The sequence below is a fragment of the Fonsecaea monophora genome (genome assembly GCF_001642475.1).
Source record: "Fonsecaea monophora strain CBS 269.37 chromosome Unknown Scaff97, whole genome shotgun sequence".
In the NCBI taxonomy this organism is placed as follows: Eukaryota; Fungi; Ascomycota; class Eurotiomycetes; order Chaetothyriales; family Herpotrichiellaceae; genus Fonsecaea; species Fonsecaea monophora.
Genome location: NW_019174028.1, coordinates 78,450 through 103,762, shown reverse-complemented (window position 1 = coordinate 103,762; position 25,313 = coordinate 78,450). Strand labels below are relative to the sequence as shown.

The 25,313-nt window shown below is 51.7% G+C and overlaps 9 protein-coding genes across 9 annotated transcripts; 5 read left to right on the top strand and 4 right to left on the bottom strand.

The window, feature by feature from the left end:
• Positions 1-94: 94 nt before the first annotated feature.
• On the top strand, positions 95-495 carry AYO21_09615 (mitochondrial import inner membrane translocase subunit tim10; the record flags this gene model as incomplete). The annotated part of the gene is made up of 2 exons (XM_022659546.1): positions 95-195; positions 297-495. 2 exons carry the CDS (start codon positions 95-97, stop codon positions 493-495), a joined length of 300 nt encoding a protein of 99 aa, XP_022508173.1.
• Positions 496-919: 424 nt separating this feature from the next.
• Positions 920-3,463, bottom strand: AYO21_09614 (hypothetical protein; the record flags this gene model as incomplete). The annotated part of the gene is made up of 1 exon (XM_022659545.1): positions 920-3,463. One exon carries the CDS (start codon positions 3,461-3,463, stop codon positions 920-922), a length of 2,544 nt encoding a protein of 847 aa, XP_022508172.1.
• Positions 3,464-4,005: 542 nt separating this feature from the next.
• Positions 4,006-5,238, top strand: AYO21_09613 (hypothetical protein; the record flags this gene model as incomplete). The annotated part of the gene is made up of 1 exon (XM_022659544.1): positions 4,006-5,238. The coding sequence occupies one exon, from the start codon at positions 4,006-4,008 to the stop codon at positions 5,236-5,238; it is 1,233 nt and encodes a 410-aa protein (XP_022508171.1).
• Positions 5,239-6,724: 1,486 nt separating this feature from the next.
• AYO21_09612 (hypothetical protein) lies at positions 6,725-7,665 on the top strand (the record flags this gene model as incomplete). The annotated part of the gene is made up of 3 exons (XM_022659543.1): positions 6,725-6,906; positions 6,963-7,295; positions 7,359-7,665. The coding sequence occupies 3 exons, from the start codon at positions 6,725-6,727 to the stop codon at positions 7,663-7,665; spliced, it is 822 nt and encodes a 273-aa protein (XP_022508170.1).
• Positions 7,666-9,831: 2,166 nt separating this feature from the next.
• AYO21_09611 (hypothetical protein) lies at positions 9,832-11,229 on the bottom strand (the record flags this gene model as incomplete). Its single annotated transcript, XM_022659542.1, has 1 exon — positions 9,832-11,229. The coding sequence occupies one exon, from the start codon at positions 11,227-11,229 to the stop codon at positions 9,832-9,834; it is 1,398 nt and encodes a 465-aa protein (XP_022508169.1).
• A 577-nt stretch (positions 11,230-11,806) lies between these two features.
• On the top strand, positions 11,807-12,521 carry AYO21_09610 (60S ribosomal protein L20-B; the record flags this gene model as incomplete). The annotated part of the gene is made up of 3 exons (XM_022659541.1): positions 11,807-11,818; positions 11,879-12,229; positions 12,369-12,521. 3 exons carry the CDS (start codon positions 11,807-11,809, stop codon positions 12,519-12,521), a joined length of 516 nt encoding a protein of 171 aa, XP_022508168.1.
• Positions 12,522-13,785: 1,264 nt separating this feature from the next.
• On the bottom strand, positions 13,786-14,901 carry AYO21_09609 (hypothetical protein; the record flags this gene model as incomplete). Its single annotated transcript, XM_022659540.1, has 2 exons — positions 13,786-14,692; positions 14,747-14,901. 2 exons carry the CDS (start codon positions 14,899-14,901, stop codon positions 13,786-13,788), a joined length of 1,062 nt encoding a protein of 353 aa, XP_022508167.1.
• A 2,225-nt stretch (positions 14,902-17,126) lies between these two features.
• Positions 17,127-19,605, top strand: AYO21_09608 (hypothetical protein; the record flags this gene model as incomplete). Its single annotated transcript, XM_022659539.1, has 8 exons — positions 17,127-17,430; positions 17,496-17,568; positions 17,652-18,056; positions 18,115-18,235; positions 18,290-18,370; positions 18,425-18,562; positions 18,850-19,069; positions 19,127-19,605. 8 exons carry the CDS (start codon positions 17,127-17,129, stop codon positions 19,603-19,605), a joined length of 1,821 nt encoding a protein of 606 aa, XP_022508166.1.
• A 722-nt stretch (positions 19,606-20,327) lies between these two features.
• On the bottom strand, positions 20,328-24,815 carry AYO21_09607 (hypothetical protein; the record flags this gene model as incomplete). The annotated part of the gene is made up of 2 exons (XM_022659538.1): positions 20,328-24,551; positions 24,603-24,815. 2 exons carry the CDS (start codon positions 24,813-24,815, stop codon positions 20,328-20,330), a joined length of 4,437 nt encoding a protein of 1,478 aa, XP_022508165.1.
• Positions 24,816-25,313: the final 498 nt, after the last annotated feature.

Sequence of the window (25,313 nt, the reverse complement as noted above, 5' to 3'; positions counted from 1 at the left end):
TTGACACTATTATCCAGATCTTTTAGAAACAAACATCACCTGCTCTTCCCTCGAAAAGAACTCCCCCGAAGAAAAGGAGCTATCGCTTACAAACATGTCCTTTCTCTTTGGTGGCGGCCGGCCTCAACCGACGTCCGCAGAAAAGATCGCAGCCGCTGAAAATGAAGTTGAGATGGTCTCAGACATGTTCAACAGGTACCTACACAACCTTCGTGGCCGGGCTGTATCTCTTTCAACCTCTTTGAGGAGCCTTCCGGACACCTCCCTCTGATGGATAGCGCATTGACCACTCCCAGATTAACGCAATCCTGCCTGAAGAAGTGCATACCGGCCGACTACCGCGAAGGCGACCTCAACAAAGCCGAGAGTGTCTGTCTTGATCGCTGTGTAGCGAAGTTCTTCGAAGTCAACATGAAAGTGTCAGAAAAGATGCAGGGGGAGGCCGCCATGAGACAAGGAGGAGGAGGCGGTGGTGGAGGTATGTTTGGAATGTAACCGCGAAAGAGTTATCAGGTTCTTCCATCATCTCAGTCGATGGTCATAATCCAAGAGCACATGGCTCGGCTCTGGACGGGGTTCTATACCTTTTTCATCGCAGCCATCATGGATCTACGAGTCTAGATCAAGGTACCATGATGGATTCGCAGGGTTGGAAAAATTGTGTACAGTATTTCAGTCGGATTCTACAATAGAATCGGCACAGAACAGTCCTGTTTGGGTAGGGATCTGGCAAGGAAATGGAGAGATGGCACAGTCAAAATCGAGCAGAGCATCAAATCTTCACATCCTACACTTTGGGACTATTTAGTTCGCGATCGCTATATCAAGGCCCGATTCGACCAACTTTTAGACTTCCCATACGCCTCGCTAATCTGCAGAGAGAAGCCCTTTCCTTATACCTCGCAATAATATTGTCCCATTACTTCTTTGGTCCCAAAAAGTTCAGCACCCGTGCAATCCAGGACGAATTTGCAGACAGCCCTTCGTTTTCTCCGTTCAACTCCCTTGCCCGCGATTCGATCAGCAGTACATTCCTCTCAAAGTCATCCACTGCATCCTCCACCTCTTGCAGTCGACTCTGCAAGCTGTCCAATTCATAATCCATTTTGGCTCCTAACATTTCCATGCGTCGAAAGCTCTCTGTCAAAGCTGTCTTCTCTTGCGATACAAGGTCAGACGAGGTAGCCTGTAGAGTCTGATATTCTTCAAGGCGATGATAGTACAGCTCATTGAGTTCTTCGAGATGTTGGTGCGCGATCCGATCCAAACTCTCCACATGGACCACTCGGCTTTCTGTGTACGGGATCAGACCTTGCTGAATGTGTTGGATACGTTTAGCCTTCTTTTGGGCAGAGGCCGCCAGGGCGTCACGTTCGGCTAGGGCATTGGTAAGGTCTCCCTCGATTTTGCCCTTCACAATGCCTTCCTCCAAAAGGTTTGTGCCTGTGTCCAGAACTGCACTTTCTACGACGCTGAAGGAAACGCGTCGGTTAATCCGGTTTTGCCGGGGGCTGTCGATGGTATGACCAGTCAGTTGAACATTGCTCTGCGTCCGTCGCAGCACCCGACTACTGAGACCTTTATATGGCACAGCAGCAGAGAATTTGCGGTAGATGTCCGCTTTGAACTCATTGCGTAGATCAGCCAACTGGGCCTCGACTTTCTTCTTCCTGGGCGAGTCGCCTGGCAATGCGGGTCGTAGTTGCTCTCTGTGTGATGGGATCTTCTTCTCAGTGGTCGTCTGAGTTCGGCGTAGGGGTTGACGCCGTTCGGTATGAGGCGAAACCGGTTCAGCGTTAACCAAGGGCATATCAAATGCACGAGGTTCAGATGGATGAGCGATCTCAGTTGCCGTTCTCAGCATATGATCTCGAGGGGTGTTTCTAGTCGCGGCATTTTCAACCCAATCCTGGGCCTCGTCAACTTCTTTCTGATAACGATGATTATAGCTTTTCAGGCCTCCAACAGCTCCTCGCAAACGGTGTCGGCCGGACTTGGTGTCCGATTGATTCGTGTATGTCGTATCTGTCCGCTCGAGGGCGTTTACATCTGACACAGAGTCATGTTGATTGCCTGTCCATAGGAAATTGCCTTGGTCATCAGTACAAAAGACTCTGCCTTTAAGATCAACATCGCCGGTTGGCCAGGCGAACGGGTCGCCCGATTTGAGGGGTTTCCCTTGCCAGAGCCACTTCATCTTGGGACCGGTAACGAGCTGAGCGAAACGTTCGATGTCCAGGGTTTCGGCTTCTGAGATACCGGCTTTGTCCCGACCTCCTACGATACCCATGACCATCTCCCCGCCTTTACCACTAAGCTCGGCAACAGTGGATTTGACTGCCTTTGGTACCGTCCAGCCTTCACCGCTGGCATTTTTGGCCGTAGCTCTGTGAAGCCGATCGAGAGTCTCTCGGTCAAGTCGTCGAGACTTTTCCATCTTCTGGCCTCTCTGGAAATGGCCGATGGCCCGTTTCATCGAGACGGTGTCTAAGACGTCCTTCCCCACAGGGGATCCAAAGGCTTTGAGCCGATTATAAGCTCCAATAAGAAGCCCAAGGAGAGCTGCCACAGTGGTTGGCCCCAGAATACCGTCGTTCGGTTCGACATTATAGAAATAGGTGCCAATGTCTGTCCACCACTCATTGATCGCTTGCTCGGTCACATCGCAAAGTAAACCATCCGCATATGTCGGTTGTAGTTTGTCGTACATGACCAAGGCGATTTGGCATGTCCGGACCAGTTCCATGACCGACTGATATAGTGGTACGGTCTCACTTGTCCGGTAGAGGTGGTGGAATTTGGCAATGGTAGAGGATTGAGGTGGCTGCAAGTTGATTCCGGCTCTCCCTGAGCAGCCCATGCGTTTGAGGTCCTCGTTGACAATGAAATCGTCTCGATGTTTCCTAACATCGCCATCTGGGACGGGGATCACGGTCAGAGCTGATGGAAATCCACTCAAGTTGGTGACCATGAGCGCGCCTAAAGGCGTGTCTTTCTCTTTTGCATGATATTGAGAGACTGCTTGGAAATAGATCTGTAATCTCGGAGACCATGTGCTCTCGTCACTGGGTACAGCAAGGACGTTCACCAGGATTGAGTGCGAAGGGTCGCCGGTGTAGGTACAAATAATGAAGGTCGGATGACTTCTCGAGCAGGCCCATTGCTCGACCACATACATCTCGTACCCTTCCAGACGCCTCCATCGTTCTATAGAATCAGTCGCAGGGTCTTCTTCAAGGTAGCGAAAGGCGACGGGATCGGCGAAAACAAGGCGCTTTCGATTTGGGCCTGCTCGTCCTTGAGTGCCTCCGCTGGACGTGGGACTCGACGTGTCGATGGCATTTGACTTCTGAGGCTTATATTCATCTTTTGGGCTAGATTTAACAGGCCTATCCTTTGGCGATCCGGCAAAGGAATTGGAATGATGGTATGGGGTGAGAAACCCAGCTCCCACGAATGACATTGTGGTCGGCGGTCAGTACCGAGAACCTCGTACAGTGCGAGGCACTAAGCTGGTAACATTATCCAACCATAAGGGCTTCGGGAACTCTCACCTCGCATAAGAGAGAGGTTATGCAGATAAAACGTCGAGGCAGGGACTGTTGGACTAATTGATCCAACAATACGGAGTTGCCTTGAGAGGAGGCAGTTGTTGCAAGTTGATGGTTGGTTGGCGGCGGATATTGCCACCCAAAGAGAAACCGCCCACGCCCGCCTGACCGCCAGCCCGCGTGCCCGCCCATGCCGCCCACCCACTTATCAGGGATCTACCACATCGGAACCCGCCCACTTCATCTAAGCTTGTTAATGTGGGCGAAGTCACCTGCGCTTCCTCGAAGACACAACCATCCCCTGCCTCCGGTCTGTATCTATATGCCTTCTAGTCGATACCTTCTGTCCAGCGATCTTCTACCAGAACTCGGACAAGAATTGGCGACGATGGTACAAGCCACGCTCAACTTATAGCCCAAGAAACGCAAACACAACTCATGAGGGTGGCCCACCATGGATAATATTCAGAAAGAGCACGAGAAAGTGTGGAATAACAGCAGGCTGTCAAGGACGACTGGCCATGTTGACGACATCATCAAAGCCCTTCAGAGGGCGAGGAACACCATAGCCGAAGACCCTACATCGAGACAGATTACTCTGGCAAAACTACAGAATCCAGTCAAGACATCATTCGACGGCATCTTCTCGGGGTTGAAGGACACACATGGACTACACAACAAATATACGAGAGCTCTGGACAAGGCATTCAAGGACAAGGTGCCGAGCAGTGAGGTTGACGCTCTGTCCTCACACCCAGCTCTGATCAACCGAGCAATCTACCTGCATTTGCTTCGAGAAGGGTTGTTCGATGTGGCGTCGGCCCTTCATTCTGAGGCGCTTGAGAGGCAGCAGGCGCAACAGGAGATAGCGGCCCATTTAGGACAGGATGTATCAATGGATCACCCCTTGGGCCTGGACAAGGAAGCGGAAGAGAGCATGCAGGAGCAGTTTTTGAACATGTACCACATCTTGAGTGAACTCAAGGACCACCACAATTTACAGCCTGCCATCGACTGGGCTAGGAGCAACGCGGCAGCACTGGAAGCTCGTGGCAGTAATCTGGAATTCGAACTCTGCAGATTACAATTTGTCAGTCTCTTCTTGGACCGTCGAGATGGAGATCAGTACAGTTTCGAAGCACCGATTCGTGCACTTCAATATGCGCAAAGGGAATTCCAGTCTTTCCGTGGTCGATACCTTATCGAGATACAGCAGCTGATGGGTGCCATACCTTTTTGCTCCAATTTGGAGGAATCACCATACAGCCTCAGATTCGATAATTCTACGACGTGGGATGAAGTCGCAACCTCTTTCACACGTGAATTCTGTTCACTCCTCGAGCTATCCGCCGATTCACCGTTGTACATAGCAGCTACTGCTGGAGCAATCGCCTTACCAATACTGCACAAACTGCAGACGATCCAGAAGCAGAAACGGACAGAATGGACGTCGGAAAATGAACTTCCTGTCGAAACACCTCTTCCCCCTTCCTACCAATTCCATTCGATCTTCGTGTGTCCGGTATCAAAGGAACAGACCACGGATCAGAACCCTCCGATGATGCTGCCTTGTTGCCACGTCATTGCTCAAGAATCATTGCAAAGGATCAGCAAAGGTGCCAAATTCAAATGTCCTTATTGTCCGGTTGAGAGCCATCCGAAAGAGGCAAAGAGAGTCATTTTGTGACAGATTCGTCTGGGTACAGTATGCGAGAGTCCAAGTTTGTTCCGCGATTGGGCTTCACTTACCCTCACATCTGGAAACCCGTGGTTGGTTTGACATCGTCACAGGATCGCCCCCTGGGTCATAGAATTCACAAGTAAGAGCAATGCGTCGCGGCATTTTGCATACGGCTGAGGTGTGCCGGCTGGAATCGTGACGAAATGGGGCCAGCAATGGCGCACATGGCGAAGTACCTCTTCTAGAATTTAGTCATAGGACTGTTCGATTGATATGCAGGGCATTGTTACCACTGAGATCCGGGAGGTTTTCTTTCGCAACATAACGAATCGGCCCCAACTCTGCTCTCATTACTTCATCTACACACGCATAGCTGATTGGGGGAAGGGATGTGATCAGGCTTATATAGCACTAATGCCAGGGCACACAAACTAGCAGCAAATGGCATCCAAGCACCATATTAAGTGCAGAGCCGAGGACTGGCTTCTTTCTTGATTCGGGCAAGTGAGTAGCATGCCAGGGACGACGCCTAGATGTTTCATGTTTTTCGCCTTACTCCGCCGATAGACATGGCCTGTACACCATCATTTTACATACGAGGGACACTTCGAGACGAGTAGGCATCCCTAGACTTCCATTAGGACTCCGTTGCTCTTTTCTCCTTCAGACCTGCCAGCGACGATCTGTGCTTCGGCTACACCGACTGGAAGTGGCTTGCTAGCCATGTAGGTTTTATGACTCTTCACAGTTGATCAGTCGAATCTGGGGATTTGGACCCCGACGGGACTCGGCATGTAAGTGGACAAAAGTTCGGGTGGCGATACAGAGGACGCAGTTTGCTTCGCCTGCAGAACTATTAGCTCTGGTCCCCCGGGTATCCTTGCAACTCCGAACAGACATGGGTGGGCGATGGGTACCAGAGGGAGACTTGCCAGAGGGCGAAAGCTGCCAGCCGAGTCGAGTCACAACGGACAGCCCAGTCATATTGCCAACATGCAGCCCCCAGACGACCCACGACACCCTAAAGTGCTTGCATTAATACAGTCACATGCCTCCGTGCTTGGTTCGCGTTGAGGAGACTCCACCTGAGACGCGGCGAGGGCGGGAGCGTGTCAGGCTTCCGCCAGCTTCATTTCTAGGCTCATGCGGTCTGGGAAAACTTGTTGCATTGATAAGCTTCCCCAGCAGCCCTGCTCTCTGAAAGGGGAGCAAGCTGGCCGCCATGTCCGACCCTCAAAAAGCAGCTCTTTTCGCCCGCGGTCAAAATGTTCTTCTTCCTTCCTCGTCCCGACTGATTATTCCATCGATTTCAGGCAGTTTTGTTCCCCTGCCTCTGTCCTCTGAGTTTTTTACGTGCACCAATGTTGCCTTCCATCGCTTCCTTGCCACCGTTGACTTGATCACATTCGCTGCTACTGACTCTCGTTTCTACTTGTGACTCTCCCACATAAGCTACACAAGACCCCTTTTGGCGCAGGAGCTGAAAACAATCATGTTCAGCAACAAAAGACCCCAAACATCAAACAGCTTCTCCTCTCGCTATGGAACAAGCAAATCCACAAAGCCCAAGTCCTCGTTCCGAGAGCAATCTGTCACTCAGGGTCTCCAACGGTCCGAGTCGATGAGGTCTCATAGAAGAGAACACAGCACTCATACAAGCCCACCCGTCGGGAGGTAAGTGGCATATATCCTCCAAGCACAAGGCTCTGATGGCTGACTTCCTGCTACAGTACCCTCACCTCGGCCATCATCACCATCTGCGTTGGCCCCGAACAGAGACTCTTTGCCGGCCACGAAGAAGTCCTCTCGCGCTCCCCCTTCTTCAGCGCTGCCTGCAAAGGCCAGTTTTTTGAATCCAACGCCAGAAGAATCAATCTACCCGACGAACAGCCAGAGATTCTGTCTGCTGTGCTGGAATACCTCTACAAAGGAGATTACTATCCAAAGCTGCTGCACAACAAGAAAAAGGATACCTGGGAGTTGGAAGATGAAGCCAGTGGCTCCAACGTGACCATATATCATCATGCCACCAAACAAGTCCTAATGAGGGATACGGTCATATAGTACGTTGTGCCCCACTACTTGCGTTCTTTGTTTGCCGATGCTAACAGACACTCTCCTCCCAGCTGTTCAGCCGAACTGTATGGCCTTGAAGAACTCAAACGCCTTGCCCTCCGCAAACAAGGCCTGCGACAGGGCATGCAGATCTCTACAATCCTCGCGTCGGCACGCTACGCTTACGGCCATACACCCGACTCTGACTCGAAGCTTCGAGCCCAATATCTGACCTTGATCATCCGCAGCCGCAACAACTTCAAGAAGAGCGGCACCATGAAGGTCGAGATGGAGCAAGGCGGCACCTTGTTCTTTGACCTCTTCGTTGCCATGTGCAACCACATGGTATGCCCGCACCTCCCCTCTGAGGTTCTATAGCGTGGACTGACCAAGTACGATGACAGGACGATCTCAGAACACTACGCTCACCCTTTACGTCACCATTCACTCGCTAAAGAGTGACTGATGGAAAATGATGTACCGTTTGTATCACGCTAGTCCCCCTTCCATCATAAATTGCCAGCTCTGTGAGGGATATGACATCTACTCTCACCACAAATTTGTACCAATTTTGCCGTGCGGACGGAGTTCATGGGATATTGTGCCCGTCGCCCGTCAGATGCCACAATTTATGTCTGCTCTGCTACGTTTTTTTGTATCATCATCCCAGAAGAAAAAAGAAACCACCAACACTACCTACCTGCCTGTTTTGTCCACTATTGGAGAATGGGACAAAGTCGATCCCCAAGGACGGGAGGGGGAGATGAAGACTGTCATGTACTATTACCATTTCGGGGTCTATCTGAAAGAGAGAGAAAAAATGATCACCAGACGACAAAGCACGAGAGTAGTGAGTGAGTGAGTGGTTGGTGAAGCAACTTGCTCGGGTTTTTGGCTGCTATTGCAGTATTGCTATCTATCGGGCCTTTTTGAAAACAACTCAATCCTTGTTGTCTTGAATACAGCGGGCTCAAAGTGCTTCTTCGTCGAGGGAGCAAAGAAAAATCTATCGCAATGGAACTCAGTATTTTGACCGGCTGTAGAGAGAACATTGACTTGAGCCTGCCAGACTTTTGAAATTGAGTATCTGTCTAATTCGGCCAGGCTCTAAAGAAAATGCGTACAAGAGGAGAAGGCGGACAACTGCGATCCATCCACATGCACGTCCTTCGTTTTCCGTCCCTTTTCAGCCAGTCGCGATTGACAGGCATTCCTTTCCGTCACGTAAAATTCCGGGCCGCTGTGGTCGCAAAAAAGGCAACCAGTACGAGGTAGTTGAGGCCATGCTGAAGCCTGGATTCCGTTTCCTGGTCGATACATCCTCCGTCCAGGCCGGGCTTCGCTAATGCAGGCAGTGGTGCCTAGCTCAAGGCAACGAGAGGTACGAGTACTCCATAGACAGGGGCGCAAGGTGAATTTGAGTTTGGCGGAGCCTGGACCCCTTGGATGTTCAAATCACACACAGCGGGACTGTGTGCAGGGAACCGAGTACCTTTGACCATACTCATACTTGTCTTGTGTTTGTAAGGACTCGTATCTTGAGTCTTTCTCTTCAGGCTCAAAGAAAAAAGTGGGTCTAAATATACCGCACTAACATCTTCCTCTGATGACCACCCACCTTGGCTGGTCATATCCACACCTCCTTCAACTCGTTCAGCCTTCAGCCTCCATGGTGAAAACTTCCCAGAAGTCTGACGTGATTGGTTAGAAGAGGAGCGTGCTCCCATGTGCCGATCAGCCGTTTCCCTACTCTTCTCGTCCCCAGGCCCTTGTCTCTTTCGATTCCACTGTGATCCGTGGTACTTCCCCGGCAGGATGGAGGTGTGGACACTGCCCTTAGGACTTGAGCCATGTTCACCAGCGATTGTTGCCAGAAGTGGCTAGGCCGAACAGCTCTATCTGCCGGGTCGACTTCGACTCTCCCTTGCCGAAGAGGTGGCTGACACCTGAGGAACATCGAGAACCAGTCATTCCTGAGAACAATAGGCCAGAACAATGGCGGCCTTGAATTAGAACTGTGCACCACTCGTAGGTTGTACCTTTGCACAGGTGGCCATTGGACTGCATTTCCGGCAACATGCATGCCCTCTTTAAATCGGGACCGGTCCATTTTGGGAAAAGATTGTTTGCCCTTAGTGTAGGTATGTTTAACTCGGCACCATGGTTGGTGCTGGGTGTGACATCGATACAATCATTGTTCCAATAGCATCAGCTCAAAGATCGAGGTTGCGCAAATCTGCCAGTCGGATATACAAACCGTCGAGTCCGCGAGGTGTGGCGGCCAACATCGATCAAGTGTTGCACAGGCATGTGTTCGTACTCAGACACCCGTACCAGGAAAGGCGCCAGCCTTGCTAAGTACGACGATGCCTCGGTCGCGAGCGATGTAGCCTTTCATCATGTTCTGCGAGGGGCGAAGGGACCAAAGATTCCAAATCAGCATAATCCTTTCTAGGTCAGGGATCAAAGAAAGCCTTTCGTTGGTTGAGTTACATGGATCATGTTGTACCAGGCATCCAACCACCGCCAAGGCAACAGTAGTCCTCAGTGGTTCTTCGCGCGAGACATGTCTTTGTTTGAAAGAAGATTGGGGCGATTGGGCGCAGATAAACGATTAAGAGAGGCAATACGACGTACCTTATAAATCATATTGGCCAAGAAACACTCAACTTCGTCCCGATCAACCAACACATCTGTGGCACCCTTATAACTCACGCGCATTGCGGCCTCGAATTCTTCGATGCGGATCCTTGTTCGACGTATTTTGCCCGTCACTTCGCCGGTGGTTGCATCCTTGGTTTCCTCCCATCCTGCTGCTAGGAAGACCTTCCTGAATAGGTTGCGTAGGCAGAGACCGCGGGTGCGCTCAAGAGTCAGATAGACCCGGCGCTTGACTAGTTCAGCTTCGGCTTCTGAAAGAGCACTGTCAAAGGCAGCGAGTGAGCCTGCGCGAATGGCAGTGAATAATGGCGTGAAGATCTTTGATAGGGTTGGATGAGGAGCCAATAGGGCGTTGGTGGGCAGTTGATGGTGGTTGATAATGTGTGCCGGGACGAGATAAGTCAGGATTTGCTCGCGATTTTTCATCGAGTCCTTATGACACAGTTGGAATGACTCCATCAGATTCTGCTCTGCCTCAATGTAGTTCTCTTGCAGGAACTCAATAACTCCGCGGTAGTACTTGAATGTGCATTGGTGGGATTTTGGAAATCGAGCCAGATCAGGGATGTCATCTGCAGCGGCTTCCAAGGCACGAATGACATTTTTTGTAAGCGACACCGAATTGAGTTTGAAGTATGTCTTGAACAGCAAGTTGGTGGTGCTGTAAATGCCCCATCTGCGTGACTCATTCTCCTCGGCTCGGTCGCTCAAGCATGTTGTGAACATTCGATTGATGGTCCAGGCTGCCTGCTCCAGTTTCTCGTTCTTGTTTGTGTCGCCCATGATATCGTCTGAGAAGCCACTCGCAAAGACGTCTCCATTGCCCTCTTTGGCTTTGATCTCGCTGTCTGCTCTCATAGCTATCATGCGGAGGTACTTCCCTGCAACACTGAGGCACGGAATAGTCCACGCCTGAAACCCATGATTTGTGTATCCTCTAACCAGATGATTGCACAAGTCCTTGTAGGCGTCGAAGGCTTTGGACCAGTCACCGGCCCCGGTACCCTGCCGCAGGGCGACAAGTTCTTTGACACATTTCCATAGATCAACAAAGATGTCAACCCAAGCGGTTCCTTCGGCTTTGGGCAGTCTTGCAGCATTGCGGTCTTGAATGATGTGATATCGTACATCCGACGAGACAGTCTGATAATTGGAGATCTGGGCAAATGACTCGAGTCGACGGGGATCCCTTTCGGTGTCGATGGGAGCGAGGCATGATGCAAGCAGGGGGCCATGCCCTAACCGCTGGGCTTGGTGAAAATCCGCAAAGATACTCCCCATCAGACCAAATGCTATGGTAAAATTACTTACCTGTAAGGACAAATGAAGAGCAATGTGTACGAACGAAGTCGTTTGGGCTTCCTGAACAAAACGAAGAAAGTCCGGCCAACCAATCACGGGGTAGGAGGGAAGGAGCGCCAAGCCAAAACGAATTCTTGGCACACGAAACCCAGATTGAAACTTGAATTCTGAAGCCTCGCAGTTGGACTTTCTCAGCGATCAAAGCACATCGACGACGAGCCACGATTTGAGGTCGATCACACACAGTCAAGGTATTTAAGAACCCATCTCTGGAGATTTGAAATGCTAACCCGGTATAGATGGGTAAGTCTGCGCGCCCACAATTCTTTTCCTACAAGTCACTTTTGCCGAGTCGAAGAGCGCCTGCGAGGAATTTTTGATTGGGGAATTTCTGGGATGGAATGCACAGAACAAACGATGTAAAAAGCCTGTGAAGACATGTATACAGGAGAAGACCAATGAACCTCGAAGCCCCAAAAAGCAGAGCGTCAAAAGAGAAGGATCCCCATCTTCACATGGAAATTCGACCTACAATGAATAACCCAAACCTGTCACAATGGCAGCAACTGTTTCTTCGAAATAGAACGCAAAACTGACAGGCTCGTCTGCCCATACAGGTCGCCTTCAGGAATACCAGGTCATCGGCCGGTCGTTGCCCACCGATGCGAACCCGACGCCCAAGCTGTACCGCATGCGCATCTTCGCACCCAACACCGTCGTCGCCAAGTCGCGCTTCTGGTACTTTTTGTCCAAGCTGCGAAAGCTCAAGAAATCCACCGGTGAGGTCGTGTCCCTCAATGTCATCCACGAGAAGCGGCCCTTGAAGGTCAAGAACTTCGGCATCTGGATCCGATACGACTCGCGATCCGGCACGCACAACATGTACAAGGAGTACCGAGAGATGAGCCGCACCGACGCCGTCGAGGCCCTGTACCAGGATATGGCTGCCAGACATCGTGCCCGATTCAGGAGCATCCACGTACGTTTTCCCCCTTTGCCAGTGTCTTCTCCCTTTCTCCCTGCTCCTTGAGAAATATCCAAATTTCTTCCAAACCCTCCACCTTTTCCTTTCGAAACGTCCGAAAAAATTATTTCCTTGCTAATAATACGCCATCTAGATCCTCAAAGTCGTCGAGATCACCAACCCCAACGACGTCAAGCGACCATACATCAAGCAGCTGATCACCCGCAACCTCAAATTCCCGCTCCCCCACCGCAGCAACCGCTCAAAGAAGCTCTTCACCTCCAAGAGACCCACCACCTTCGCCTAAGCTTCACGTCGATCCTCCAAAGAGTGAATTTGCCGAGCGTTGATGTGTGGTTCTTGCGACACGGAGGGTTTACGGTCTAGACTCGCAGTTACGGAAGAGGAGATGTGGTTTTGAGGGGCGGTTACGGGGGTCATTGAAAACATTGTGACACGAGAATCTGGAAGAACCGGGGAAGAGGGTTTAGACTATTCGAGGCTGATGAATCCAAGCAAGCCATCGTGTGGGCGTGGGAAACAGACACCTCTTACAAAACAATGGCGACGGTGTGAAAGCGAGAAACTGTGTGTGTCGGGTTTTTTTTAAAACTTGCATTGCCTGGATGACGACCAATGAAGGACCGGAGCAAAAAAAGAATATTGATCAATTCAATTCAATCCGATTCGATCCAAACTCAATCATTCAGTCAGTCTGGAAGCATGCTTCTGCTGCGGGTTTCTCGGTGGTGAAGGCTAACACTCGGCTCCCCAGCAGAATGGGATCGCTGGCAAAATGAATGCAAAAACTTCCACCTCGATGGAAAAATCCCAAAATGATAATTGAACCCGTTACGTAAAATGCGAGCAGACAATGTTCAACCCCTTTCACAGCCAGAAAAGGTCGTGGTCATTTACTAATTCAGTTCTGTCGTCTCCTTGAGTATCAATTCTTCGTTATTCGGCCGTGCTCAAAGTGCTCTGTCTCTCTCCCTCTCTTCCTTCTCCTCTGTCTGCCTTTCCTAAACTTCCCCTCTTCATATCCACATATTACGAACAAGCCAAAGCTCGCTATTAAGGGGCCACACACCAAAGAGATAAAAAGTCCTTCGAACCCAATAGCGCGTGTGGTTGCACCATCGGCGAAGATCGACCGAATAGCCGTAATGCTACCAATCCATTCATTGCGCTGCTCGTCAATCGCTACCGTCATGAAAGAATCACATCTTCCTCCTCCTTTGTGGCGTATATCGCGTCATTGTACAACGTACAAGGCTATCCAGTGTTTGGCGCACTCAAGACAAGAAGTTTGAGATTGTGGAAAACTCTTGCCAGGAGGACTTGCACACCTTGTGGCACGCGTGGACACACCGAAGGGCCTGTAAGACGCAGAAGATATATGACATTCGTGATCCACCACTTTGTTCTCCTTTTGCTCCCTCAAGTGCTCCCAGCGTGGCTGCTCCCAGTGTAGCGATGTTCCTGCTCGTCCTGTATATCCAGAGTAGGATGCATCACCTGTCGAAGCAAAAAGGACTCAGAGATCCCTTCCAGAACACAGCGGTCGCGACCTATTGTTCGTTGCGGCGAGGTGCTCTGGCCGTGATGATATGGATTTGGTTGTAGACATGGACATTAGTATCGGCAGCCTGGCCTAGTGCTTCATTGCAAAGCCGTTTGACGTGATCAGGAGGCCAATTGGAGAACGTGCACAGAGGCGCAAGGCTGATGGCTTCAAGCCCATAGGCACCTCCACCGTTCCAGTCGGGACCCATCATCAGCTGCCACCATTGTGACATGCGATACATATAGTCCTCGTTCTTGCCCCATGTATTCAACGGAATCTGGAATACGATATGCTGGACATCCCTGAACCCCACGCGCCTCAACGTGTCCACTGCCGATGGATCCCAGTGCAGACGACGACCGGCTGCTTCGTACGTAGACTTGATGTAGAGATCCCACCACTCGGTCAGTTTGCCATGTTGTAGCGTACCGTCATCACACCGAGGCTCGAAATCAAACTCGACCCATTCAAAGTAACCCCCAGGAACGAGATGGGCGAAAATTTTCTCAAAGAGCCTGTCCCAGTTTGCCACACTGCCCAATCCCATTTGAAGGTGAATAAGATCCCAAGATGCTTCGCCCAAAGCCCACGGACCCTCGTAATCCCAGGGTACGGTGTAGTCGACGGAATCACTGGGATTCGGTGGCCCTTGGAATTGTATGTCAACGCCCCTGAACTCTGCATCCTTGAAGGTGTGTGACATGTCGATGATCCAGACGCCGGTGCCGCAACCCAGGTCGAGGACTCGAGGCCGACGAGGTCGATCGTCCCACCCATCTGTCTGAATCCGGAGAATTTCGTGCGGGACTTCCGTGATTCGTCGATGCTTTGGTCTGAGGACCTTGAGCATTGTGTGCACCATATCCATCCTTCTCTTCTCGGCCTCGTCGTGGGGAAACATATATTGTCCACTGGAGTCAATCTTATGTTAGCCGTTTCTAGGTGGTGAAATTTGAGGTGCTTACATTCTGTAGGCGCCATATTCTCGGCCAAATCGTTGCACCCTCGTCCTCCAGGGAGGCAGTTCGGGAGTCATCGCTGGTGTTGAGGAGGGTTGTAAATGGACTTCGAAGTTTGGAGGGACAAAGAAGTTAGATGCTTGGGATTGACCGTCAACCATCTTTTGTCCGTATATACCTCGACGGAGGTGGCCAGTTCAGGCTAGAGAATGGGCCACCCAAGCGTTGCCGTCACGGATTTTGTGACACTTGGTGACCCGGGTTAGAAGATGAAGTGGCTAGGATTCGGGTGAGTGCAGAGGTGCCCGACTGGGTCCCCAGAAAACCGGCCGTTCTCAAATCAACCAGCCCAGCGAGGAGGGATTGTATCACCACACATGAAAGCTGTTGCTTGGTGTTTGCGCCCGATGCGCGACTGAAATGCCAGGCGCACGAAAGAAGTGGCTTGCAGCGAAATGACTGATAGACAAGACACAGAGGGAGCGAAAAAAAGGCCTCAGGTGGTCTTCTTATTTTCCATAAATGGCTTCTGGCTAGGCGATCAGCGTAGCCCAACCCTTGTAGGAGCAGATTCGAAGGATGTGGGTATGTTGTATTGCGCTGGACTCTTCTCTTGCGTACTAGCTTGACCACTGAGCATTTGACATTCGTATTCAGGTTTGACGAGGCAGCGGGTCAGGGCTTGTGCGATGCACCCTGAGGGGACGGGAGGGAGGGGATGGGGGGGCATGGTAAAATCCCACCAGTTCACACGAAGGAGGGCCGATCTCGTCAGATGAAGAATTGCGAGCCAGCAAGAGCATCCACAAGAAGGGTAGACATCGGCCTTAGGGTGGAGAACTCGGGCAGCGTACAACAGGCCGGTGGAGTGATGCAGAAAAGTCAGGTAGCCGGGGGGAAACCCAACTGACGTCCAGATTTTGTCGTGGAAGAGACGGCTTAATGCTCCGAAACTGGGATGAGAAGGCTAGGGTGCCGTGAGTGCTTGCTCACAGTAGTCTGGCTGGAGAGGACAAGTCGTCGAAATGTGCAAAGAGGCTTGCAGAAAGCAGCCAACCATCGAGGGCATACCTACGAGTCTGAGGTACTGTAACTCATCTGAAAAGCCAAGTGGGTTACGGGTCGTTGCGCCCGCTAGCAAGCCAGATAGTGGATGACAGGCGCAGGTCGCCCAAAAGGAGTGAGTAGAAGTTGTAGATGTTTCCATGCCTAGATGCCCGGGTAGGTAGGCGTGGCAGCTGCCACCGGTAGCACCCCCGCAGCAGTTATTGTTTGCATATCAAGGTGCACGTCGGTGGGGGGTCCCTGGGTCCTTACTTGTCAAGTGAGCAAGGGAATTAATTGACCAGGGGCTTTCCAGACTGCTGGGACCCCATTCTGTAGGTCATCATTGACACCCGGCACCGCCGGGGCCTGGCAAAAGGAGGGGGGATGCTTGATTCCAGCGCGAGCCGAAGCGTCTTAACTAACCTAATAGCGAATGGGCACTCCCGTAGCTGGTTGGTAGAACCTTCCCAACACAGTGTGCCCCGGAGAGTGGCCCGAGTCTCCCAAGGTCAACGCTCCCTCTTTTTCCTCGGGTCTCCCTGATAGGTATAAGCAGCCCAAACATCGTTTGCTCGCTTAGGACGGCTAGGTGAGGTTAGTTACCTGCAGTGCAAGTACAAGTACAAGTACCCTCTTCCTATGTGGCATTTATAGCTGGCTTTGAAACAGACTCAAGCCCTGGCTCTGTGCTGTCAACCCGACCAAGTGCAAGTGAGTAGAAGGACAAAGGACTGTACATAGTGTTTGGGCTATTTTCCACTTGCATTGAGCCTTGTGGCCACAGTAGCAGGCTCTTGGTAGAGAGGTTTACTTCCAAGTCGCTGCTTAGGCTATGACTTCTCACGACCTTCCTAACAGAGGTGAGGGGCTTGCATGCACTTTCAACCTACGACTACCTTTCAGGACATCCTAGTGGCCCTGAAGGGGAGAGCGTGACTCTTCGGCATGCTTGTGGGCCCCGGGTGCCCCGTAGCCTATGAACTCGGTACTCGTTCTTGGTGGTGCTAGGCGCCAGATCTCTACCCCTCCGTACAACCTCAACTGACTCGTGCAGTGCCCGTGCTCCCGTACAAGTTCCTTGTACAGTAACTGCGCTGATCACTGTGGGAAACTCAAGCCACCATCATTGTTATCTTGTCCATGATTCGTTGCCTACAACCACTAACTACATCCTTTGAACTCAATATCTGTACGCTTTTTTCTTCCCAAATCCCGTTCATTACCTGTATGCCTTGCACACCGCCAGTTGTTTCCAGCATTCGTCCAAAAGGCTGAAGCGGTTCTATCACTGTCCTGACCCCCCGACTAGTCCAACCTAGTGCGCCGCCCTCTCTGCGATATGTTCCAAATCTACCAACCGCTCGCCAGCTGTGCGCCATCCACGCATGAAGACGTCTACATTTTTGCAATAGCCCCCGTCGCGGGACGCGGACTTGCTGCCATCACTTCTGCCGATGAGCTTCTTCTCCTCGATAGGGACAACCTGGCGGTTTCCAACCCCGTGGGGATTCAAGGGGTGCCCCATAGGCTCTCTTCGTTGGTGGTTGACGAGCAGGGAACAAGTCTGATTTGTGCTGGAGACGATGGGACCGTGGCAATTTTTGACGTCCGAACTCAGTCCAGTGTTGCCCACTTCAAGTCGGGTGAGCAAACAGACAAACCCCCTCTCGTAGTGGTGCTGAGGCTAACCGACTATATCTGCTGCAAGCCAAACCTGTCAATTCTCTGGCTCTCAGGCTGAACGATGTGGCTCTTGGCAGCGAAGCGCTCGTATCCGTCTGGTAGGTCCACATCTGGCTCTGTGTCACATTCGATCCCGTTTCCGTGCTGCCCAAGCAAATCAGCAACTGACCCAACCTGGTAGGGATCGAAGACAAGCGAAGGTCAGATGGCAGAATGCTGAGATCAACGATGAAATCACGGCATTGGGCTTCCACCCCTCCAGGGATAATCTGCTTCTGAGCGGAGGCGATGACGGTGTAGTCTGCGTGTTTGACACCCAAATTCAAGAAGAGCAGGACAGTCTGCTTCAGGCCGTCAACCATGGTCCAATTCACAAGGCAGGCTTCTTGGGACCAACAAATCTATACGCTTTGAGTTCGGACCAGAATCTGGCGCTGCACTCTCTCACCGTTGATGACGCAGATGCGGAAACAGATCAACCAGCACCGGATCAGTTGGGCGATCTGAGACCAATTATCCCCTGTGAATATGTGATTGACATCCTCCAAAGCGGCACGGACCATGTCGTGGCTTGTGGCTCGCATAGGTGCGTATAGCCTCGCTCCACCGCTGCCGTCTTCTCTCAACCCTGACTCTTCTGGCAGCAATTCTCGTGTTGACTTGGTCCGAGTGGGTCGAGGAACAGGCCTCAATGTGGAACAGCGAATTGTCCTCGAAAATGCCCATGGTGGAGAGGTTGTTCGATCAATATTTGCAGACGAGACCGTGGGTCAACTAACCTTGTTGATCTTTGCAAGCTCATGCTAACAGCCTCCGCAGGACGGTACAATTTTTACGGCAGGCGAAGACGGACGCATTATGGCATTTCGTCCATACAGCAGCGGTCTACCTACCACTCCTGTTAAAGGCACGAAACCCAAGAAGGTCACAGATACGAGATACAGACCCTACTAGATCGACCGCGCCTTCATCCAAGGGACTTATAATTCGGGCCTTCCTCGGGGCCAGAAGATCAATGACAAAAGACTGGGCTCGGGCCTTGCCTTCCGGGAAACGAGCGCAACAGACCGTCGGAACAACGCCGCTGGAGGTGTTGGCATGTTTGCCTTCATTCTTCAACATGACAACCCATAGCATAATTCGCTCGACATCATCCTGCAAGCATGCATCACTTTCTCATCTGCAGTCTTATACTTATTCAGGTTGCCCAGTCCCTCGGTGTCAACTGTCCCTGTGGCTGGCTCTTGGAAGAACAGCACCATGTTTATACGCACCGGCTTTATCACAATTTCACCCAATATCCTGATATTGATCTGCTTCTCAACAATCAAGAGGCTGCCACGTTCAACCGAGATTGGATGATCTACGATTATTAGCAGCGCGCCGACAATCCAACCATCCGCTTGAACGCGAAATATGACTGGACAAATGTCAAGATCAAGGGGAAACACCTTGTCATGAGGCAACGTGGCTACAGCCGGAAAGACCTGGATGCTTACGCGACGGTCAGCATTGCCGGTATCCAGAGTCGACAGATTGACATGCTCTACGGAACCTACCGAGCAGTTTTCAAAGTCGAGGGATCCAACGGTGGCGCCTGTGCGGGATTCTTTTGGTATCGTGTTAGCAGCCTCACGCTCTCCTTCTCCGCTTGAGGCTGGGATCTAACTGCGGCGCAGGACGACCGATCAGAAATTGACATGGAGATTGTCACAAAAGGCACTTCGCTTGTGAACAACACGATTAGCTTCACTTCACATCCGTCTAGCGCACCAGATGGCTCTCCCGTCCCAGGCGCGACCTTGGCCAAGTCATTAGACGAACCCCAATTCAACACGGACGTGTTTCGCGAATATCGCTTTGACAGCCACCCGGACCTTGGGGTCGCTTTTTACGTTGATGGCAAGCTTGTTCACAAGAATACCAACAACGTCCCAAAAGAGGGCGGCAACCTACAACTCAAGTTATGGGCGGACGGGAACCAATGGTGGAGCGGAACACCTAGCACTTCGGACGTATTTATGACTGTTGGGAGCGTTGTTGCATACTACAACACCACTAAACTGGACCCCGGTTGGTTGGACAAGTGCAAAGCTGCCGGAGGCCCAAGCAAAAGCACTATGTGCACCATCTAACTGCCCGTTTTTGACTATTTTGCAGCTGTGCTCGGGAGACACAAAGGATAGAGTCGAATAACATTCAGCAAGTCTGTCCCGTCCCAAGATCCATGCGTCGTTGACATGATGAAAAATGGTTAGACGAGCTGTCTTATCCAGCCGCCCAACCCGTCGTCTCTCCTCGACTCGGCTCGTGTCTCGGCCGCCACTACCTCGTAGATCTGCCCCAGTCCCCATGGTCTGGCATCGGCCCGCACCGACCAGCAGCCCTTGTCGCTTCTTGGGCCTTCACCGCTAATCACAGTAAAGAAGAGACCTAAGCGTAAACGACACAGGCAACGGAGAGGGATGCGGCACAGTGGCAGATCTAGGTGGTTACTAGTGGTCACATGTACTATTAGAAGCGATTTCTATTCCGGCGAGTTTTGATAGTCGACACATTCTAGAACCACACAATTGTCAAGCCAAATTCTATGGGGAAATAAAGTGCTCGTGTAGCCTTGTACGTAGAGGTTGTAGATACTCTCGCTTTTTGCCTCTTCTGCCCCTTTTGCCCCCCACAGTGAACCGTCGACAGCTTCACTTGATGACGGGCTAGATATCGACTTCCACTTTATTCCGGTCCCTCAAAGCAAGTATGGATGGGTGGTTAAGTTGTCTTGATTCCTCCAGCCAGCAAGCAGCAGGACTCTGAAAGACGAAGAGGGAGAGGAAGAGGGCGATGAATGAACCCCTCATTCTCATTCTCGCAACTCGTATAGATCCTTGAACCAACTCTTCTCGGCTCCGAGCAAGGCTCTCGGCTCGCCCACTTCGACCACCCTGCCCTGGCTCAGGACGGCGACCCGGTCCGAGTCCTCGATGGTGTTCAGCCGATGCGCCACGGCGATGACGGTGCAGTCGCGGAACCTCTCGCGGATGATGCGCTGCATGAGCCAGTCGGTCTTGACGTCGACGTTTGCGCTGACCTCGTCCAGCACGACAACTTTGCTCTGCCGCACCATGGCGCGGGCGAGGCAGAAGAGCTGGCGCTGGCCGTGGCTGAGAAAGTCGGGCGTCATGGTCGCGTCGAGGCCGCCTTTTTCTTGGATGACGGACCAGATTTGGCATTGTGTTAGTGTCGCGATGAAGATTGCGTCGCGGTCGCGGTCGCAGTCACGACGGCTGGAGGGATTTCCGGGTTCTGGTGCATTTGCAGCCGTCCACGGGTCCATGTTGAACCGCACAGACTCGGTCGTCACCCACCACGGTTCCTGTGGAATCACGTTGAGCTTCGCGCGGAGTGTCTCGCGCGGAACACGAGAGATGTCGACCCCGTCGATCTGGATCTGTCCACTGCGAAACTCGAGCAGGTGGAAGAGACTGGCCAGCATTGAACTCTTGCCACTTCCCGACCGCCCACAGATGCCCAACTTCTCACCACGTCGCACTTCCAAATTGATGTCTTTCAGAACCAGCATAGAGTCCTCCGAGTAGCTGGCTCCAAACCCCGTGAAGTTCAATTGTCCGTGCTCTGGCCATTGGGTCGGCACCTGCTCGACTTCCCACGCCTTGTGCTCGGATTCGATATTCGTGACAAAATCCCTCAGGCGGCTGATGGCACCGATGCTAGTCTCCAACATGGTCCAACACCGGACCAAGTTTGTCAAGTTGCTGCTCAGATTGACCGTGCTCAATAGACCCAGTCCCACGAGGCCCGGCCCGATGGATTCCCTCTTCGCCACAATAATCACCATCAGTATTGTCACAAGCCCCGTCACCAAGAGATCCAAGACGACCCCGAGCCACTGTTGGATACAGTACATTAAATAGAATGGCCGTTGGCTTCGATCCAGGAGCTCCAGATTTCGCTCGGCGAACTTATCTGCCCAGCCAAAAGCACGAACGCTGGCCAGTCCGGCGGCCGTCTCGCCAAACAGGGTATACAGCGGGGCCTTCTCCTCCAGGTCCAAAAGCCGCATTTGGCGGCTCGTTCGCAGATAGTATTTTTGGATTCCATACATGGCCGCGAGGACGAAGGGAATAGTGGCAGCAAAATATCCCGTGCCAGAGGCAGCCATCAGTCCAAGCCCGGCAACACAGGATACGAAAGAGAGCACGAAGTCGGCATATGAGAATGGCAGCTCGGAGTCGACAAGTGCCATGTCCTGGCCAAATCGGCTCGTGGCAGATCCAATGTCGGTGCGTGTGAAGAAGGATAACGGCGCGTTCAGGACTGCTTCCAGAAGGCTCAGGTGGAGGTTGCTAGAGCTTTTCGGTTGCATGTTGAGAAGGATTTGAATCACCAGGAGCACGATGGCTATTGCGGCAATGATGCATGCTATGCCGAAGATGATGATGAATATGGTCGCTTGCGAAGGAGTGTCGCCCGGGAATGCTTTGACCAACACGCCTGGTGCCTGGCTGGCAATGACGAAGAGAAATGCCCAGACAAGAGAGAGCAAGCTCGAAAGATAGCCGCAGGCACGAAACCAATGCTTGTATGAGGACCACTCTCCGGTCCTTCGCATGAGATCTTGAGCATTTTCATTCTCCTCTTCGACAGTTTGCGATCCCGTGGACACTTTAAGGAATGTTCCAACCTCGGGGGAGGACTCGACTTCTTCTTGCGTGGGACGTCGATGCTCCTTTCTCGATTGAACGTCAAGGCTATGGACGTAGCCACGTTGACTTACCAGGTGGGGATAGCTGCCCTGTTCGCAGATTCGACCATTCACATCGAGACTCACAATGCAATCTGCATGTGGAAGACGATGCACAGCGTGTGTAACCAAAATAACCGTGGTGTTCTGCCGTCTCAGCGGTCCGGAACGACTGAAGAGTTTCTTGAATATCAATTCCTCCGTGTCGTTGTCGAGGCCTGAGAAGACGTCGTCAAGCACAAGGATGGATGCCCTGGAATAGACAGCTCTAGCGAGAGCAAGTCGCTGTTTTTGTCCACCGCTCAGGGAAATACCTTTGGAACCGATCAATGTTTGGTCACCCTTTGCAAGGACGGAGATATCCTCCCCTAGTCCACAGCAATCGATGACCTCGTGGTACCAGGAGTCACCTTCGTATGGGATATTCCTTGAATCCGGGCCGCGAATGGTGTCCCTGATCGTGCCATTCTGGATCCAAGGCTCCTGATCAGCAAAGGCGACAGACTGATTCTGAACATAAACAAACCCATGAGATACCGGGGTTTCGCTCAAAATACCCTTGACCAAAGTGGATTTTCCACAACCCACGGGGCCAACGATCATGGTGACGCTGCCGGCATGGACGGATAGATCGATATCCTGCACAACAGGCGGACCATGCTCAGTCCAACCAAAAGAACAATCTTTGAGAACTAAAGCCTCTTCTACAGTGCTACTGCCAGCACTTCGCAACCGGCTCATCTCGAAAGCCTCAGTGCCCACAGTAGACCCGGCCCAGTGCCCGTCCGAATTATCGTGGTTCAACAATGAAAGCCGATTATCGTGGCGAGAGTTAGAGAGTAAATATTGCTGTATCCGTTCGAAGCATGAAAGCGAACTTGCTAATTGAGGACAGCTGTACAACAGATTCTGCATGGGGCTTTCAATCAAGCGGAATATGGTTAAGATGCTGAACGCGGTCGCTATATCGAGGGCTTCTCCGGTGTTGCGAGACCTGATGTAGTAGACCAGGAAAGTTGCAAAGGGTGCGAAAACGATATGTCCATTTTGGATGAGAACTTGATAATTGTTGATGATACGATACTTTTTGCATTCGCTGATCTCCCACTGTCGAAGTCCTTGAGTGCGATCCCTGATGATCGATGACATGCCGAGGAGTTTGACGTTCCTTATAGAATGTAGCAAAGCCGACGTGAACGAAACACGAGTCTGGACTGCGTTCAGCCATCGCTTTTGATACCGACCAATGACTTTGACCACCCAGGCGGTCCCCAGCATCGAGAGGACATAAACAATCGCTGGAGCATAGCACGCACTGCCCAGGCGCTGATACAGCAGATATATGGCGATTGAAACTTCGACAATGCTGGCCCAGGTGGTATGCACAAACACGAGTGGATCAACAATCCTCTGTATATCGGATGACATCAAGGTCAAAGACGCTGACGGGTCGACTGTGACGATGCTGAGCTCAAGTGATTTTTGGTAGAGCAGAGAAACCAGCCCGCCACGAACTTGGGTAACACAACGATTAAGAAGATGACGAGACATGGCCTCCAGAATAGCTTGAGCGAGATAGACCAGGAAGTATGCTCCTGTCAGTCCCCACCCGACAGCGGCCGTCTGAGTGTTGCGGTTGGAAACATACTGAATCGTTTGCTGAACCAGGAATGGCTGCGCAAATTTGGCACCTATGAGGAAGAGGCGAGGACAAGCCGAGACCAAAAGTTGCCATCTCAGAACATAGGCCGACACGAAGCAGAGGGTGAACCGGTGATGTCCTTTGGTATCTTCCCATGCTCGTCTGAAACGTGCAGCGACATTTACAGACGTCAGCTTGTCATCCAGGTTATACAGGTCGTCAACTCTCAGAGTCTTGCTAAACCCCAGCCTTAGAAGAGGGTTTAGCCACCAGAACACGGATTTGTTATAGATACCACTAGTGGCTTCCAGAGGAAGATCACGATATGGTTCCAGGAGTATTCCACGCTTCTCGACCGCTTCAGTGACCAAGACTCCCAGTTTTATCGCCAGCGACAGGGACAACAGATTAGCAATGCTTTTGGCGGCATATCCACGGAGCAGATAGAAGGTCCGCAGCTGGACAGCACCAAACAGCAACGAAACGATCAAGTAGAGCCCAATGATGGTGGAAGGTGTTACTGAACGCGAGTGCTCGAAGCACGACAGAACAAAAAGTACGCACGATGCTGCAAAGTCAAGTGCGGCTGCTGCAACAGAAGCCTTTGTTGCTACCTCGGAATTTGTTGCTCGAGCGAGAAGCACCGTCAGTTGTACTGTGACAAATGCGGACAGGAGTACCTGTGAGGGGTGAGCTATTCTGCCGATCCAGCTCTGTAGTGTAGTTCTCACAAGCTTGGTTAACCGGCCCAAGGAGGTATTGACCTTATTCGGTTTGCTTGTCAGCCACGCTGCCCTTGCAGTGGCAGAGACAAGGAAGAGGGCCGCAGGGAGGATAGTGAGAATTGTGTCTTCAAAGAGGACTGTAAAATCAAAGCTCCTGGACGGACCCTCGTATGCGGGACCGAACAGTGAATCTGAACTGTTGGATAGCAGGTAAGCCATTCTCACACGACAAACCTACCTCGATGTGAGCACATTGTGTAGTATGAGGTTGGATGTGGCCCTTGAGTATTGATATGTGTCTGGCCAGAATGATGCTGCCTGACTGAGCACGTCACTCAGCCCATGTAGGTTTCCCATGCAGATCATGTCTGTTCCATGTAACATCAAGGGCTCGCTCCCACCTCTTAAGATGTTGGAGATAGCCAGCCAGTCGGCGCAGGGAGAGTTTGCCTGGAGCCTAAAGTGGCATTGACCGTGGGCCGTTTGAGAAAGTCGGCCATTGACCTGTCTGGGATCGAGGAGGGACATAATATTGTTCTTTAGGCGGCACATCGTCGATAGTAATGACCGACCATTGACAGACCGTTTGTGTGGGACTGCGGCAGAGAAATGAAAATGTCAGACAAATTTCGAGTCCAAATTGCGGGTGTGTGGCACGTGAAGGGCCCGATATCGGCGCCTACATTCCCCGTCAGACAAAAGGGCAGCAAACTCGCA